Genomic DNA, 16,530 nt, shown 5'->3' with positions numbered 1-16,530 from the left:
CTTTTAGTAGAGACAGAGTTTCACCATGTCGGCCAGGATGGTCTTGATCTCTTGTCCTTGTGATCCGCCCGCCTCAGCCTCCCAAAGTGGTGGGATTACAGGCGTGAGCCACTGTGCGCACTCTTTATGTCCATTTTTAAAAGTAGGTGACAGTATGATGGTGGGTGCCAAGATCAGCAGGCAGCAGAGAAATACTCTGGTCAGAACTGCCCTTTAAGGAGAGAAGAGAAACGGGAGGGTAGGGGCCGGCACGGGAGAAAAACGCCAACCCTCCCTCTGGCACTTCTGGAGGAATCTAGGTCTCTTAGCTGCTAGCTCTCCCTTCCCCATCATTACACCAGATGGCGTCTCTTTCAGAAGCCAGACGAGGAAAAGCCAAGGAATCTGTGACCCACCAACATGGCTCTAGACGCTAAACAAGAAGTTTCTCCAGCAGAAGGAAAGGTCCAAGGAATGACAAACACGAATAACAATAACAACTCCTAAAATGTAGACAATGTAGACGTCACCTGACAGCCAAGGAGGTGTACTTATCCTCTATCATGAGCCTGGAACATACCACATGACGTTAGGCTGCCTCCATTCATTTGTGGAAGGAAATACAAGGTTGCTTTGTCATTAGAGGATGCACGCACCTGGGGAGCGGGAAATTATGCAGATATAGCCAAAGGTGCAAGGAGGCTGTGTTCCTCTATGCTGCGCTGCACTTGTCAAAGGTACTGATAAAAATAACAGAAAAGATGAAATTGCCTACTAATGTATGAAAATGTTCACCCTTACCAGTAAAGAAAAATGCAAGTCAGACCGGGCATGGTGACTTACACCTTAATCCCAGCACTTTGGGAGGCTGAGGTGGGCGGATCACTTGAGGTCAGGAGTTTGAGACTGGCCTGGCCAACATGGTGAAACCTCGTCTCTACTAAAAATACAAAAATTAGCCAGGCATAGTGGTGGGCGCCTGTAATCACAGCTTCTCATGAGGCTGAGGCAAGGGAATCACTTGAACCAGGAGGCAGAGGTTGCAATAAGCCGAGATAGTGCCACTGCACTCCAGCCTGAGCGACAGAGCGAGACTCCATCCTCCCAAAAAAAGAAAAATGCAAATAAAAATGTTTCCCTTCTCTTGTGTTTACAAAGATTAATGAGAGTACTAATGCCTAGTGCTTATGAATTATGAAGTCTGAGGAGTGGGCAACTGTCTTGGGCTGGACAGCGTGTAAACCAGGATAGTCATGCTAGAAGGCATTTGGCAAGACTTCCCAAAACTTTATTTTCTAATTTTTACTTATTTTTTTGAGACAGAGTTTCACTCTTGTTGCCCAGGCTGGAGCATAATGGTACAATCTTGGCTTACTGCAACCTCTGCCTCCTGGGTTCAAGTGATTCTCCTGTCTCAGCCTCCCGAGTAGCTGGAATTATAGGCATGCGTCACCACACCCAGCTAATTTTCTTTTTTTTTGAGACAGAGTTTCGCTCTTGTTGCCCAGAGTGGAGTGCAATGGCACAATCTCAGTTCACCGTAATCCCGCTCCCTGGGTTCAAGCAATTCTCCTGCCTCAGCCTCCCGAGTAACTGGGATTACAGGCATGCACCATCATGCCTAATTTTATATTTTTAGTAGAGATGGGGTTTCCCTATGTTTGTCAGGCTGGTCTTGAATTCCCGACCTCAGGTGATCTGCCTGCCTTGGCCTCCCCAAGTATTGGGATTACAGGTGTGAGCCACCGCGCCCGGCCTAATTTTGTCTTTTTAGTAGAGACGAGGTTGGCCAGGCTGGTCTCAAACTCTTGACCTCAGGTGATCTGCCCACCTCGGCCTCCCAAAGTGCTGGGATTACAGGCATGAGCCACCATGCCCGGACCCAAAACTTGAAAAGCACATATATTGTTTGACACAGAAACATGCCCAAGGAAAATAACTGGACAAGCATGCGAATATGGACACATGAGATACAAAGTATACATACACATAAAAATAACAAGAATGCCCTCTACCACATGAGGGTAATCGTGGAAAATGGGGACAACCAACATGTTTAAAAGTAGATGGTGCTTACATTACGGCACATCGTTGCATGGTTCTCAGCAGAGTACCTTAGCCACATAAATGTTGGAAGGTTCATACTTCCATTTTTTTTTTTTTTTTTTTTGAGACAGACTCTTGCTCTGTCACACAGGCTGGAGTGCAGTGGTGCAATCTTGGCTCACTGCAACTGCAACCTCTGCCTCCTGGGCTCAAGCAATCCTCCCACCTCAGCCTCCCAAGTAGTTGAGACTACAGACACATGCTAACACTAACAAGCCAAGCTAATCATACACACTGTATGATTTCATTTACATGACGCTCAAAAACAAAAACAAAAGTGGACTTCGTATCTATTCTTAAGTGCAGGGACTGCGGGGAGGGCCTTTTGGTGCTGACTACATTTTCTTTCTCGGTCTGACACTGGGAACTGCGCACACACGTGTTAACAGTTCATCAAGTTGCATTTGCTTATCTGCGCATGGTATTGTCAGTAGGCTTGGACCTTGGCTGAAGCAAAAGCTTATTCGTCAGTGGGCTGTAGGACCTGCAGTCCATGCAAAGGAGGTCACTACCAGCTGAACCAGAGTGGACAACTAACTGTTCCTCCTCATGAAAGCTTCAAATTGGGGTACTCTCACATTGTATGCACACATCCAAACTAGCTGATGTCTCCCGCCCCCGCCTCAACAAGACACTCATTCAACCCCAGGGAATGTAGGAGGTCGGGTTCTGGATCTTACTATCTGACACCGAGAAGTTGTTTCCTCATAATGGGGCATGGCTTTCTTATCTGAAAATGAGGGCAGGATTAACTGATTTACCTGTGATTCTCTGGTGAATTTAATAAAATAACTAGCAGGTTTTATTTAATTTAAGCACTTGCTCTGAAAGTGTTTTTTTTTTTTTTTTTTTTTTGCCCCCAAGGTATCTGCATGTACAAGTAAAATAAAGCTACCTTGGGGGCAAAAAAAAAAAAAAAAAAAAAAAAAGCACTTTCAGACCGACCACTTAAATTAAATAAAAACTACAAGTATCTGCATGTACAAGTAAAATAAAGCTGGGCCGGGCGCAGTGGCTCACGCCTGTAATCCCAGCACTTTGGAAGGCCAAGGTGGGCGGATCACAAGGTCAGGAGATCAAGACTATCTTGGCCAACATAGTGAAACTCTGTCTCTACTAAAATAAAATTAAAAAAAAAAAAAAAAAAAAAGCTTAACTCCCACATCCTGGAGGCAGGCGAGGTAAGTTCAGACGGAAATGTTAAATTCACCTCATGGCTCTTGGGTGGAAACAGACAGTTTAGTAAACATTTGCTGGGTGCTTACGATGCCTCAGGCCCTGTGCTCATCACTCAACACTGCCATGGTTAAGATGCTTCCTTACCATGCTCTCCAAGTACTAAGCAGAAAATCCACAAACTTTGGAGCATTGTCAAGATAGGGAAAGCTGCCAGTACCTGCTCTACGCACGACCCATGGGAAGCATGTTCAAAACATGTTCTTTATTTACTTAAAAAAAACACAAAACTCTCCTACAGTGTGTGTGTGTGTGTGTGTGGGTGTGTGTTTGTGTGTAAGACACAGGCTCTCACTATGTTGTCCAGGCTGGACTCGAACTCTTGGACTCAAGTGATTCTTCTACCTCAGCCTCATGAATTGCAGGCATGCACCACAATGCCCAGATCTCCTAGCGCTTAAACTGGGTCCTAAAGCTCCAATATATCAGGCCCAGTACACACTTTTTCTTTTTTTTTTTTTGTAGAGACAGGGTCTTGCTATGTTGCCCAGGTTGGTCTTGAACTCCGGACCTCAAGTGATCCTTCTGCCTTGGTCTCTCAAAGTGTTAGGATTATAGGCCTGAGCCACCGCGCCTGGCCCCAGTAGATATTTAAATGCCACAGCCCTCCAGGTTCTGAGTACTATGTCTCTTCGTTTCCCACCTCAATTCTGATAGCAGTAACAGCAGCAGCAACAATAATGGTCGTAATAATACTCACAAATGCTAATAGAGTTGTTACTAGGCCAGGCAACCTGAGAAACATTTTACATTCTAGTTCATTTAAATGTAAAACAACTCTATATCCCCCGATTTTATAGGTAAGGAAATTGAGGCACAAAAACATTCAGTAACTTGCTCAAGAGTTCCTCTGCTAGCATATGTCAGAACCAGGACTCAAACTGACCAGTGTATGACTCCATGCCTGGTTCTTAACTACCAAGTTCTCCCAAGGTAGGCTCTCCAGCCGATGGCAGGACCATAACCCAGTCAATCAAGACACCCATCCTGGGAAAGCCTTGTTTCTCCCTCCAAAGCTACCACTGCAAATGTCCAATAAAAGCCACATGTAATTTTGCTTCTTTGCTTTAACTGCCCTGCTGAGAAACTTTTTGCTAGCCCCTCTCCCAATGTCTACCCTAAGTATCAAGCAAGCCCAAAGTCTTCCAGGTATTTGGTGCCTTTCACTGTGCAAGCCCTGGTGCCTTTCCAATTTCATTTCCAATCTCTTTCCTATCTGCACTCCAGGCCCCAGAAATGCTGCATCGCCCTCTTCCCAGCACTACGGGCTCACTCAGGCCCTTCTGCCTTTGCTGCTTTTCCCACCTGCGATGCCCACTCCTGCCTCTGCCTGTGAACTGCTCACCCAGAACTCCGGCTCAGACGGCACCACCACTGTGGAGGTCTCCCTTGGCGGCTCTGAAGGGCAGTTACTTACGTCCTATTCTGTGGTCCCTAAGTACCTTGCACGTACCTTTATTTAAACACTTACTGCAATACATTCCAGTTAGCTGTTTATGAACCTGTCTACCACGAAAAACTAAATGCCTTGAGGGGAAGGCCGCTGTTCATTTCTTATCTATTTTGCCTACACGGTTTCTTGCCCTCAGTAAGCATTTAATAAACTTTTGTTAAACATATGAATTAATAATTAAATTCAAAAATAAATTCTTGACTGTTTTCTCCCATCTCAAATGTTTGTTCTGGAATATGGAAACAGGATGGCAAGTTTAAAACAGATCTGGATATGTGGCTTCAGGAACACATCTGTACAAATCTATATCTCACAAGTGGCAAAGAGATACACACTCCATTCTTTCCTCCTCTGAATTGTTAATATCTCTAAATCTACAGGCAGGCAGCAGGTTTCTCTGAGAACACATGCAACCTCAGCTCAATGCAGTGACAGTGCTAGGATACCCGGAGAGCCAGAGCTGTGGGAGGGCAGAGGTAGAACAAGAGAGGGTCTCGGCATCAGGCCAAGACAAAGCCCTACTTACCTCCTTCTTGGGAATTCATGATGTTCAGGGCAAACAGCATTGCATTGGAGAACGTGGTCGCCTCTTCTTTACTTGCAAAGTTTAAGCCGTAGACCTGGCGGGCATCTCGCCACTGGTGGAAGGTTGGCGTGGCCTGATTGTACTTCAGCCCTTTCACGATTGAATAATTGATCACAACCTGGAGGAGAAAGGAGAGAGAAATACGTGTAAATAAATAAAATGTAAGTGAGCTCGAGGGCGCTGCGATGGAGCAAGTATACTGTATCCTTGAGAGGACAGGAAGATGGGGATGGGGTTTGAAGAAGGGAAAAGCAATATCAGGTAGATTTTCAGACCATAATCTATAGAACAGTGAGGGTTTGCAAAACCTGTTCTTTCCTTTAACTAATAATGCTATGTAGTTACAACCTCCAGATGAACAGCTGAGCTGGGAGGCAGGTTCCCTGGCTCTGGTTTGGCCCTGTCTCTCAGCCACTCCACTCATGGCAGTCACTGCACTTCGCTGGGGCTCAGTTTCTCCACTTATAAGATGGGGATAATAATTCTGGCTTTACCAATCCAATGGAGTTACTGCGAAGATCACATTGTGATACGTATCTTATCTATATCTTATTTATAGCTTACCTTCTAGATATAAAGCTCCTAAGGGCAAGTCTTCTATAATTCATATTTATGCCTCCTATAGCCCTCTGCATAGTGTCTAGTACTTTAATGCATTAATAAGTGGGCTATGTGTCGAAAGAATAACTTGGGAAAGTTTATGTACCACACATGTATACAGCATTATTCATATCTTATTACTCAATCAAAAAGCATCAACTGACTGCCAGGAGCAATGCCAGGCCCAGCAGGGAAGGATACAGAGACGACAGAATCCAGACATTCAGGTGCTTACAAGCTGCTAGGGGATTCAACACCAGGTCTGCCTGAACTCTAAACTTCTGCTCTTTCAGACATTTAAAAGAAGATTATTTCAAAGTACTTTAAGACTATATTCCTAAGTCGTGCCCTGGAGGAAAAGATGCTGGGGCTGGAGCCCTCATTCTGCTTCCCATCCCTTCTAGCTCGGAGCCAGATGATCTAACATCACGACACTTATGAATGATAGGTTTTCTGGTCTGTCAAATGGAGAAGAATGTGATATGGCTATGGCATGGCACCCTCACAGTGTGTTGTGAGGATTAAATTATATATGAGAAAGTAACTGACACAGCTCCTGGCACAAGGTAGGCTGCCAGTGACTGAATGGAGAAATATGAAGATCTCTACGAATGGAAGTATGCAAGCAGAGTCTGGATGAGGCCAGAGAGCCAGCTCTTAGAGACGCCATGGAAAGGATTTTGCTTTAGAAGTACAAGATGATTTCTCAGATTTTGTCTGGCTTTAAGGTTGCAAGGACTGTGTGATCTGAGGTTGGGGATAACGCTCTCTATGCTGATTTATCACTTTCCTCTATTGCTCCACACTGCTGTGCTGCTGGATAAGGTAAAGCCAGAGGACAGCAAACATGAGTGACATCCAGAAAAGCTGTTTTCCAAGTCTTGGGTGGAAGGTGGGCTTGGGTCTTCCTATGACAGGCAGAGGCAGGGAAAGAGGAGACACACACACAGTACACTAAATCAGCTAAAAAAAACGTAATTGAAGCTGGGCATGGTGGCTCACACCTGTAACCCCAGGACTTTGGGAGGCCAAGATGGGCGGATCACCTGAGGTCAGAAGTTCAAGATCAGCCTGGCCAATATGGCAAAACCCCGTCTCTACTAAAAATACAAAAATAAGCCGAGAATGGTGGTGGGTGCCTGTAGTCCCAGCTACTTGGGAGGCTGAGGCACGAGAATCGCTTGAACCCAGGAGGTGGAGATTGCAGTGAGCCGAGATTGCGCCATTGCACTCCAGCCTGGGCAACAGAGCCAGACTCTGTCTCAAACAACAACAACAACAACAACAACAAAACCTGTAATTGTTTCACAACTTAATTGTTACATATTGACAGGCACATATTTTGGCCAACAACTACACACAAGTTCCAGGGTAGTTCTCTGTTTTTTTGCTCTTTGTGCCAGGGGTATAGATTCACATGCACACACAGCTAAACCAAAAGAACTGGACTGGGGGTGACTAGGTTTAGTTATAGGTCATCGGAAAAAGGACTCATAAGAACTAGCAAATAATAACTAGTAACTAATAACTACCAAATAATAAGAACCAGCAAAGTTAACTGTTGTGAAAACAGCTCTTTAGATTATAGGACACATTAACAGTGGTACAGTGACCAGCATGAGGGAAGAGAAGAACCTGCTCCATTCTGCCCTGGTAAGTCCCTATCAGAAGTTCTGTGTTCAAGTTTTTTTGTTTTCATTTTTGGTGTTGCATTTCTAGTGGACAGTAGCAAACTGAAGCAAGCCAGAGGAAAATGCTTTAAAAATTGAAGAAGGTCTTGAAACCACCTTATATCAGGAATGGTTAAGAGATACTGAAGCAAGATAAAAGATGCTTTAGTGTCTCACGACTACTGTCTCCAGATACGTGAGGAGATATTCTGGGGAAATGAAATTTAGAACCCTATGATTTGACTTGATTTTTAAAAAAAAAAATTTTTAGTACGGTTTTTGTTTTGTTTTGTTTTTTTTAGACGGAGTCTCGCTCTGTCACCCAGGCTGGAGTGCAGTGGTGCGATCTTGGCTCACTGCAACCTCCACCTCCAGGGTTCAAATGTTTCTCCTGCCTCAGCCTCCAGAGTAGCTGGAACCATAGACGCCTGCCACCACGCCCAGCTAATTTTTTGTATTTTTGGTAGAGACGGGGCTTCACTGTGTTAGCCGGGATGGTCTCGATCTCCTGACCTCGTGATCTGCCCACCTCGGCCTCCCAAAGTGCTGAGATTACAGGCGTGAGCCACCGCGCCTGGCCCGTAGTATGGTTTTTTAAGATGGAGTCTTGCTCTGTTGCCCAGGCTGGAGTGCAGTGGCGTGATCTTGGCTCACTGCAGCCTCCACCTCCTAGGTTCAAGTGATCCTCCTGTCTCAGCCTCCTGAGTAGCTGGGACTACAGGTACATGCCACCATGCCCCATCCAATTTTTTTTTTTTTTTTTTTTTTTTTAAGTAGAGTCAGGGTTTCACCATGTTGACCAGGCTGTCTCGAACTCCTGACCTCAAGTAATGCTCCCGCCTTGGCCTCCCAAAGTGCTGGGATTACAGGCATGAGCCACTGGGCCTGGCCTAGAACCCTATGATTTGAACTCTCTGGTTGGCTACATTCTTAGAGAGGAACTTAAGGTGAGTGAGAATTTTTTTTTTTTCCAAACCTCAAAGTGGCTCTTGGGGGGGAAATGAGAATTGAGGGGCAGATGACGCCTAATCCAGAATATGGACAATATGGCCAGCAGACAACCACTGAAGGGGCTAAATAGCACCTTAGGGATTATCTAACTCAATCCACTCTTTTTACAGTCAGGAAATGAGGTCCAGGGAGAATGAGTGACTTGTCCAAAGTTACACAGTAAGCTAATGGGGAAATTGGATTTAGAAGCTGAGGACTTCGTGATTTTTTTTTGTTGCCAGTATGGTAGTCCCCGCTTATCCATGCAGAATTGGTTCCAAGACCCGCAGTGGATACCTGAAATGTGGGTAGTACAGAACCCTATATAGACTATGTTTTTTCTCATACATACATATGATAAAATTTAACTCATAAATTAGCCATAGTCAGAGATTAACAACAATAACTAATAATAAAATGGAACAATTATAATATTTGAAACGGCACATAATTTAAAATTTATGACTTATTTCTGGAATTTCCCATTTAATTAATATTTTCAGCCTGCAGTGGATCTTGGGTATGTGAAACCTCAGAAAGCAAAGCCACAGCTAAGTGGGGGACTGTTGTATAATGAGCTGAAATCCTTCTTCCTATAATTCCCTCTCTGGTCCTAGCACTAACCTTTGGAGCCTCATAAATCACTTCCAACTCAGGAAGTTTTAGGATATGGGACTGAGAGAGTGCAGTGAAGCCTTTCTAGAGGACGTATCCCAGTTCTGTAAGTTCTCTGGGCTCTGCCACACATGCTTGGTCGCTGATTGAAGGTCCCTGGCCCTGCCGTTTCTGTTCTATCTACAACTGCAGTACAAAGGCTGCTCACCAACTGCTGCTGTTTGGTGTCTACACACAGCCCCCAACGGTCTACGACTGCTGTGAAGACAAGCATATTAGGTACAAGGAATGAGCAGAGGGTTTTACGCCAGAGGGTTCTGCATTAAAACCCTGGCGTTATTACTTTTCAGCTGTATAACCTTAGACAAGTTGCTCATATCACTTTCCTCACATGTAAGATGAAGATAATATTATAAATAATACTGCACTGAATATTCCTGTGAAGATGTATTTCTACAGGATATATCCCTGTAAGCCAAACGGCTAGAGAGACATGACCATTACAAAATTTATATTTATTATTTGAAAATTGACTTCTAAAACAGGAGAGTCCAGTGCAATGTGTTTTGGATGTATGTGCGGTGACACAAGGCCAATGTCACTTGACCATTTGTTGAGGTGGCCAGTGTTAACTGCCAGACCTGACCAGCCAACAGCTATAATCTCAGTACCTAATGGTTCCACCTCTTTGTTTACTCTGCTTAGAGTGAGTCAAAGGATCCACCTGAACACGTGCATTTTTGCAAGTCCACTTTTGGGTGAGGCTGCTTCATTTAGTACCCATCACCCAACACTCACTTGTAGAGATAACCATGTTTCTTATTTCTAACACCATTGGCAAAATGTGTCTGTTCTTAAGCTACATAGAAATGGACTCCTGTGGTATATGGTATGTACTCTTTTGTTTCTGGCTTATTTCCCTCAACATAATCTTTATGAGATTTACCATGTTACCACATATATCCATATTTCATTCTTTTTGTTTGTTTGTTTTGTTTTTTTGAGACGGAGTTTCGCTCCTGTCACCCAGGCTGGAGTGTAATGGCATAATCTCAGCTCACTGCAACCTCTGCCTCCTGGGTTCAAGCGATTCTCCTGCTTCAGCCTCCCAAGTAGCTGGGATTACAGGTGCATGCCACTACACCTGGCTAATGTTTGTATTTTTAGTATTGATGGGGTTTCACCATGTTGGCCAGGCTGATCTTGAAACCCTGACCTCAGGTGATCTGCCCACCTCGGTCTCCCAAAGTGTTGGGATTATGGGTGTGAACCACTGAGTCTGGCTGAATTCTTATTGACTGCTACATAGTATTCCATTTTTTTAACCACAACTTCTCCATTCTCCTGCTGATGGACATGGGTAGTTTTGCATTCTTGGCTGATATGAATACAACTGTTATGAACATTTTCATACATATCTTTTAGTGGACATATGTACTTGTAAGGATATAAGAAAAACTAAAGTGTTTTTCCTATTCTTTTTGAGACCCTAGAATGAGATGGGGTCTCATTCTGTCACCCACGCTGGAGTGCACTGGCATGATCATGGCTCACTGTAGCCTCAAACTCCTGGGCTCAAGGGATCCTCCTGCCTCAGACTCCCGAGTAGCTGGGACATAAGTGTGTGCCACCATGCCTAGCTAATTTAAAACTTTTTTATTTGTAGAGACGAGGTCTTGCTATGTTGCCCAGGCTGGTCTTGAACTCCTGGGCTCAAGTGATCCTCCTGCCTCGGCCTCCCAAAGTGCTGTACACTCATACAGTCAAGAGCCACTGCACCCAGCCTCTATTCTCTACTCTCACACAACAAGCAAGCAATTCTGCAGATTCTCAAGTAGACGTCAAGTGTCCTCTATAATTCTGACGTTATGCACCTGGAGACAGCATCAGGTTCCACGGGTTGAGGGCTGAGTCCCACAAGACTACCCCAACTTCAGATGCCAGTCGCAAGTGCAGGTTGTGACTTGTGCTTCCAGCCCATGGGCTATAAATCATGGTTATCATGACCCCTGCCTTGGGTCTGATGAATTTGCTAGCATGCTCACAAAACTCAGGGAAACCGTTTACCTAGGTTTACGGGTTTCTTAATAAAGGGCATAACAAAGGCTACAGATGAGTGGGCAGATAAGAGACGCACAGGGCAAAGGATGCAGGAGGAGGATGGGGCTCCTCCGCCCTCCCTAGACATGCCCCCCCTCCAGGAACCTCCACCAGGTCAGCTCTCTGGAAGCTCTCCCAACTCTGCCTTTTTGGTCCTTTTATGGAGACTTCACTGGATGGGTACGATTGACCACTGTGTAGAAATGTGATTGGATAAAAAGGGTATGATCTCACAATAACAGAGTGGGGAAACCCAGCAAGGCCTGTTGATTCAGATTCTCCTCGGCCTCTCTGTAGCATTCCTTCCTCTAGGGTATGGGGCGGAACCCATTCTGAAATGAGGGTCTTAGCACCTACAATCAGACAAGGTAGGTCAGGGAATTTCGTTAAGACCAGCTTCCAGTCAGAAAAGCAGGGGACGATTCCTGCCTTGGGGAGAAAAGGGGCAGGTGAAAGGAGGGCAGGAGAAAGGCAGAGAGAGACTCTTGTTTTCTGAGGCCGGCAGCACGCCGACATTCTAATAAGGGCTCTGGGAGCTACCAGCTAGGAAGCGTCGATGAAAACTAATACATATATGATAATATCACAATCTTCTATCCAGTGACCATGCCAAATTCACTTAATATAATATTAGTATATATTATATTACTATAATAGTTTGTAGCTACTTTCACATTTTCCACATACACTATTAAGTCATCTGCAATGCGAGATGATTTTGCTTCTTCCTTTCCAACTGCTAAATCAAACAGGTGAGAGTGAACATTCTTGTCTTGTTCTTGAATTCAGGGGGAAAGTGGGATACTGAGTATGACGTCAGCTATGGTTTTTGTTTTGTTGTTGTTTGTGGATACCCTTTATCTGATTAAATAAATCACTTTTATACTTTTAATTCCTAGTTTCCTCAGTTTTTATCATGAAGGGATACTGAATTTTACCAAATGCTTTTTCTCCATCTGTGAGATGACCTTACGGTTTTCCGGCTTTATTCCATTAAATCAATCTTGCATTCCTGGAATAAATCTTATTTGTCAAAATTTTCTTTTTAATACATTATTAGATTCAAGTCATTAATCGTTTGTTCAGGCTTACTTACTGCATTATTGTTCATTAGAAATAATGGCTTGTAATTTTCTTTTCTTGTAAGGTTCTTGTGCAGTTTTTGTATCATGGTTATACAGCATGGTTATAAGAAGACATTATAGGAACCAGGCTTTGTTTGTCTCATCTCCGAAGGAGTAATGTAAGACTGGCATTGTTTCTTCTTTATGTTTTTCAAGGAATATGTCCATCTTATCTAAGCTGTCAAGTTTACTGGCATAAGGTTACTACTAACGTTATCCTATGTTTTTAGTTTATAGGATCTGTAGTGATTTCCCCTTTCATTCGTTATATTGGCAATTTGTGTTTTCTCTTTCTCACTCTCAATAAAGGTTTATTAATTTAATTTTTTTTCAAAGAACCAACTTTCTTGTTCAAAAAAACCGCGACATTTTGTGTTTCTCTATCATACATCTGCTTTCTATTTCATTAGTTTTTATTTTTTCCTTCCTTCTACTTTTGTTGGGTTTAATTTGCTTTCATTTTTCTTCTACCTTCTTGAGATAGTGGCATAGATCACTGATTTTCAAATACTCTTCTTTTTCTAATATATGCATTTATAGCTATAAATTTCCCCATATGTACTTTTTGGGGCTTTTTTTTTGAGACAAGGTTATCACTTTGTTGTCCAGGCTGGAGTGCAGTAGTACCACCATGGCTCACTGCAGCCTCAAACTCCTGGGCTCAAGTGATCCTCCAGCTTCAGCCTCCTGAGTAGCAAGGACTACAGGCACATGCCACCACACCCAGTTAATTAAAAATTTTTTTGTTGGTAGAGGTGGATTTTGGAGTCCCACTATATTGACCAGGATGGTCTCAAAACTCCTGGCCTCAGGTGGTCCTCCCTCCTTGGCCTCCCCAAATGCCGGGATTACAGGCATGAGCCACTGCGCCTGGCTCATATGTACTGTTCTAGCTGCGTCCCACAAGTATTGCTATGTTATATTGTCATTATGGTTCAGTTCAAAATATTTTCTAGTTTACATTGTGATTTCTTTTCTGTCTCATGGTTCATCCAGTATTAGACCACTTAATTTCCAAACATTTGGAGATTTTAAAAGTTACCCTCTGTTACTAATTTCTGGTTTAATTCCTCTGTGGTCAAAGAACATACTCTGTGTGAGTTCCATCCTTTTTAACTTGACACTTGCTTTATGGCCCAGCATATGGTCTATTTTGGTAAATGTTTTATGTTTACTTGAGAAGACTATGCAACCTACAGTTGTTGGCTATAGTTTCTACAAATGTAAATTAGCTCAAATTGGTTAATAATGTTATTCAAGTTTTCTGTCTTTACTTATTTCTATGTCTTTATTCAATCAGTAGCTTGGAGGTATGATTAGAATCTCCAACTATGCTTCTGAATTTGTGTCTTCTCCCTTTAGATTTTTGCGTTATGTGTTTTGAAGATATATGAATGGATTCATACAAATGTAGGGATATTATGACTTCTTTTTCAATTGCCCTTTTGGCATCAAAAAGGTCTGTCATTATCTTTAGGAATACTTATTGCCTTAAAGTCTGCTTTGTCTGATATTAACATAGCCACATCAATTTCTTTTGGTGTTTGTAAGGTTTATCTTTTTCCAATTTTTTACTTTGAACTTTTTGTTTTTGGAGGCCTCGTTGGGATCTCCTTATCAGCTTTATTTTAAAAATAATTCTCCAAAGTTTGGCAGGACTGATCTGGACACTTGCTGAAGGATTAACATTTTAAAATGTCATACTTTTTGCATAGGAGCCCATATTTCCAACGTTTACACAAGTTTTATTCTGGGGAGTGTAGGAGTGCCTTTCCTCTTCATTTAAAGGAAGGTCTTGCAACTCCATATATAATCACGGACCACATAATGATGTTTTGGTCAACAACAGACTGCATATATGATGGTGGTCCCATAAGACTATAGTACGGTATTTTTACTATACTTTTTCTATGCTCACGTATGTTTACACACACAAATACCACTGTGTTACAACTGCCCGCAGTATTCGGTACAGTAACATGCTGTACGGGTTTGTAGCCTAGGAGCAACAGGCTATACCATACAGCCTAGGTGTGTAGTAGGCTGTACCATCTAGGTTTGTGTGAGCACACTCACATGACAACAAAATCCCCCAGGGGCGCATTTCTCAGGATGTATCCTCATCATTAAGAGGTGCATGACTGTACTGCCTTCACATGTTTTGGGGGCCTCTGGGTAAAAAGAGTCAAGAGTTCTCTACAAAAAAGAAAGATGCTTGATGGTGGATAACCATCTTCTTGACCCCATATATGCCTGGATCTAAAAACTACAGAATCTACAGACTGGCAAAGGCTTTGGAGGTCTCATCTCATCCAAGTCTCTACTTGATGACAAACTGTCTTTCCCAGAATCTTACCTCTCAGGCTGGCAATGTAACACTTTCCATCTTTCAACAGTATGCTTGTAAGAAAGCTCATCCTTTTACTGCGTTAAAATCTTCTTCATTATAGCATCCACGCAATATTCCTAGGTCTGTTCTCTGGGGTCCACATTGAAAGTGAGATTTCTCTTCCACATGGAACCCTTCAGAGACTTGAAAATTGCGGTCATGCCCCCTTCAGTTTCTATCTTCTCCAAGTAAATATCTCTTGTTACTCCTTCGATTGTTCCTCATATTATCCCGCTTTCAGATCTTTCACCAGTTTGGATGCCCTTCTTCTTGTAGATTCCAGTTTGTTGTACTCAGATGCAGTCCCAGCATTCTGCGGGAAGAATGACCCACGCAGAGCACAGCAGAGCAGAGCAGGACTGCAGTCTCCCGTCTTCTGGACCTCTGCCTCCATGAATTCACTCCACCTCTATTAATTTACTCTATTAATTTATTCTACTTCTATCAATTCACTCTACTTCTACTAATTCAGCCTGAGAACTCACTAACATTTTTTGTTTTTGTTTTTTGAGACAGAATCTCGCCCTGTCACCCAGGCTGGAATGCAGTGGCGCAATCACGGCTTACTGAAGCTTCAACCTCCTGGACTCAACAGAATCTCCCACCTGGCCTCCTGAGTAGCTGGGACTACAGGCATGCCCCACCACGCCCAGATAATTTATATTTTTTTTTATAGAGATGGGGTCTCACTATGTTGCCCAGGCTGGTCTGGAACTCCTGGGCTCAAGTGATCCACCTGCCTTGGCCTCCCAAAGTGTTGGGATTACAGGCATGAGCCACTGCAACAGCCACATTTTTTGGTGACCAAAACTTATTCTCAACTAAAAATCCTTTAGGTTTGTTACCCTGAATGTAAGATTTAGGTTAGATTTTGGCTAATGGTACTATAACTTACTATATATTTTCTCCATAACTGATTACCTGGTTTTATGTCCACCTATTTAGCAAAATGGTGATGATAATTCTTGTACCATTATCCTTACTGGGAGAATGAAATAATAGACATGAACAGTGCTCCATTAACCATAAAGAGCATTAAACATGTAAGATATCCCTATTTAGTTATAAAACCAGGAATCTTTGATTCTTTTAACATGTCTGACCACTTTAAGGTGGTAGTCCACACGGACTAAAACCAAATCTGTGAAAATCAGTCTTTCTACTGAGGTCCCTAAAAGTTGTTATGGACCAGATTTCCTGCCATTTTCTCTAATGTCTTGGTTTACCAAGAATCTCTTTTCTATTCCTAGCTAAACATGCCCCATCCATGTGGGGAGATATCCTCACTCCTGTCTGATAGCCTGTCTCCTGAACATGTGATTCCAAGTGGGAGGCTGTGCTCTGAACTTCTCAATCACACTCTAGGAGGTCTCTAAGTTAGAATCAACACAGCCCTCCAAATTTAAACAGGATACCACTGAAGACTGCCGTCAGTCCCTCCCGGAGTGGGGAAAAGGTCTCTTTCGCAACATGTGGTTTCCTCTGAAGGAGGCTGTGAGGTGCTGAGGTCCCTGAGAACAGGCGGTGTTTGGGTTTTGGGGAGCTCTCCCTTCCCACGCCCTTTCCAGTACACCATGCCGTCTTCCTACTACGCCCTGAAGGGCAACCAAGAGGCAGGAAGGGAATGGGAAACTTGTCATAATAAAAGCAATCACTTATGGAACACCTACTATGATTCAGGA

At 43.3% G+C, this 16,530-nt stretch overlaps 1 protein-coding gene across 10 annotated transcripts in view; it reads right to left on the bottom strand.

Annotated features, from left to right (window-relative positions):
- EVL (Enah/Vasp-like) overlaps positions 1-16,530 on the bottom strand; it is a 172,355-nt gene that overhangs the window by 41,367 nt on the left and 114,458 nt on the right. For all 10 annotated transcript variants that reach the window (XR_010151267.1, XR_010151268.1, XM_003314521.7 and 7 more), the window contains exon 3: positions 5,301-5,478. Coding sequence is in view for 8 of the 10 variants with exons in the window: in XM_003314521.7 (XP_003314569.1) it covers positions 5,301-5,478 (178 nt within the window). In the remaining 2 variants the exon portion in view is untranslated. The remainder of the gene's footprint in view (positions 1-5,300; positions 5,479-16,530) is intronic.

The sequence above is a fragment of the Pan troglodytes genome, chromosome 15 (genome assembly GCF_028858775.2).
Source record: "Pan troglodytes isolate AG18354 chromosome 15, NHGRI_mPanTro3-v2.0_pri, whole genome shotgun sequence".
Taxonomy (NCBI): domain Eukaryota; kingdom Metazoa; phylum Chordata; class Mammalia; order Primates; family Hominidae; genus Pan; species Pan troglodytes.
The sequence above is the reverse complement of the archived record's forward strand: the minus strand, read 5'-3'. Positions and strand labels throughout refer to the sequence as shown.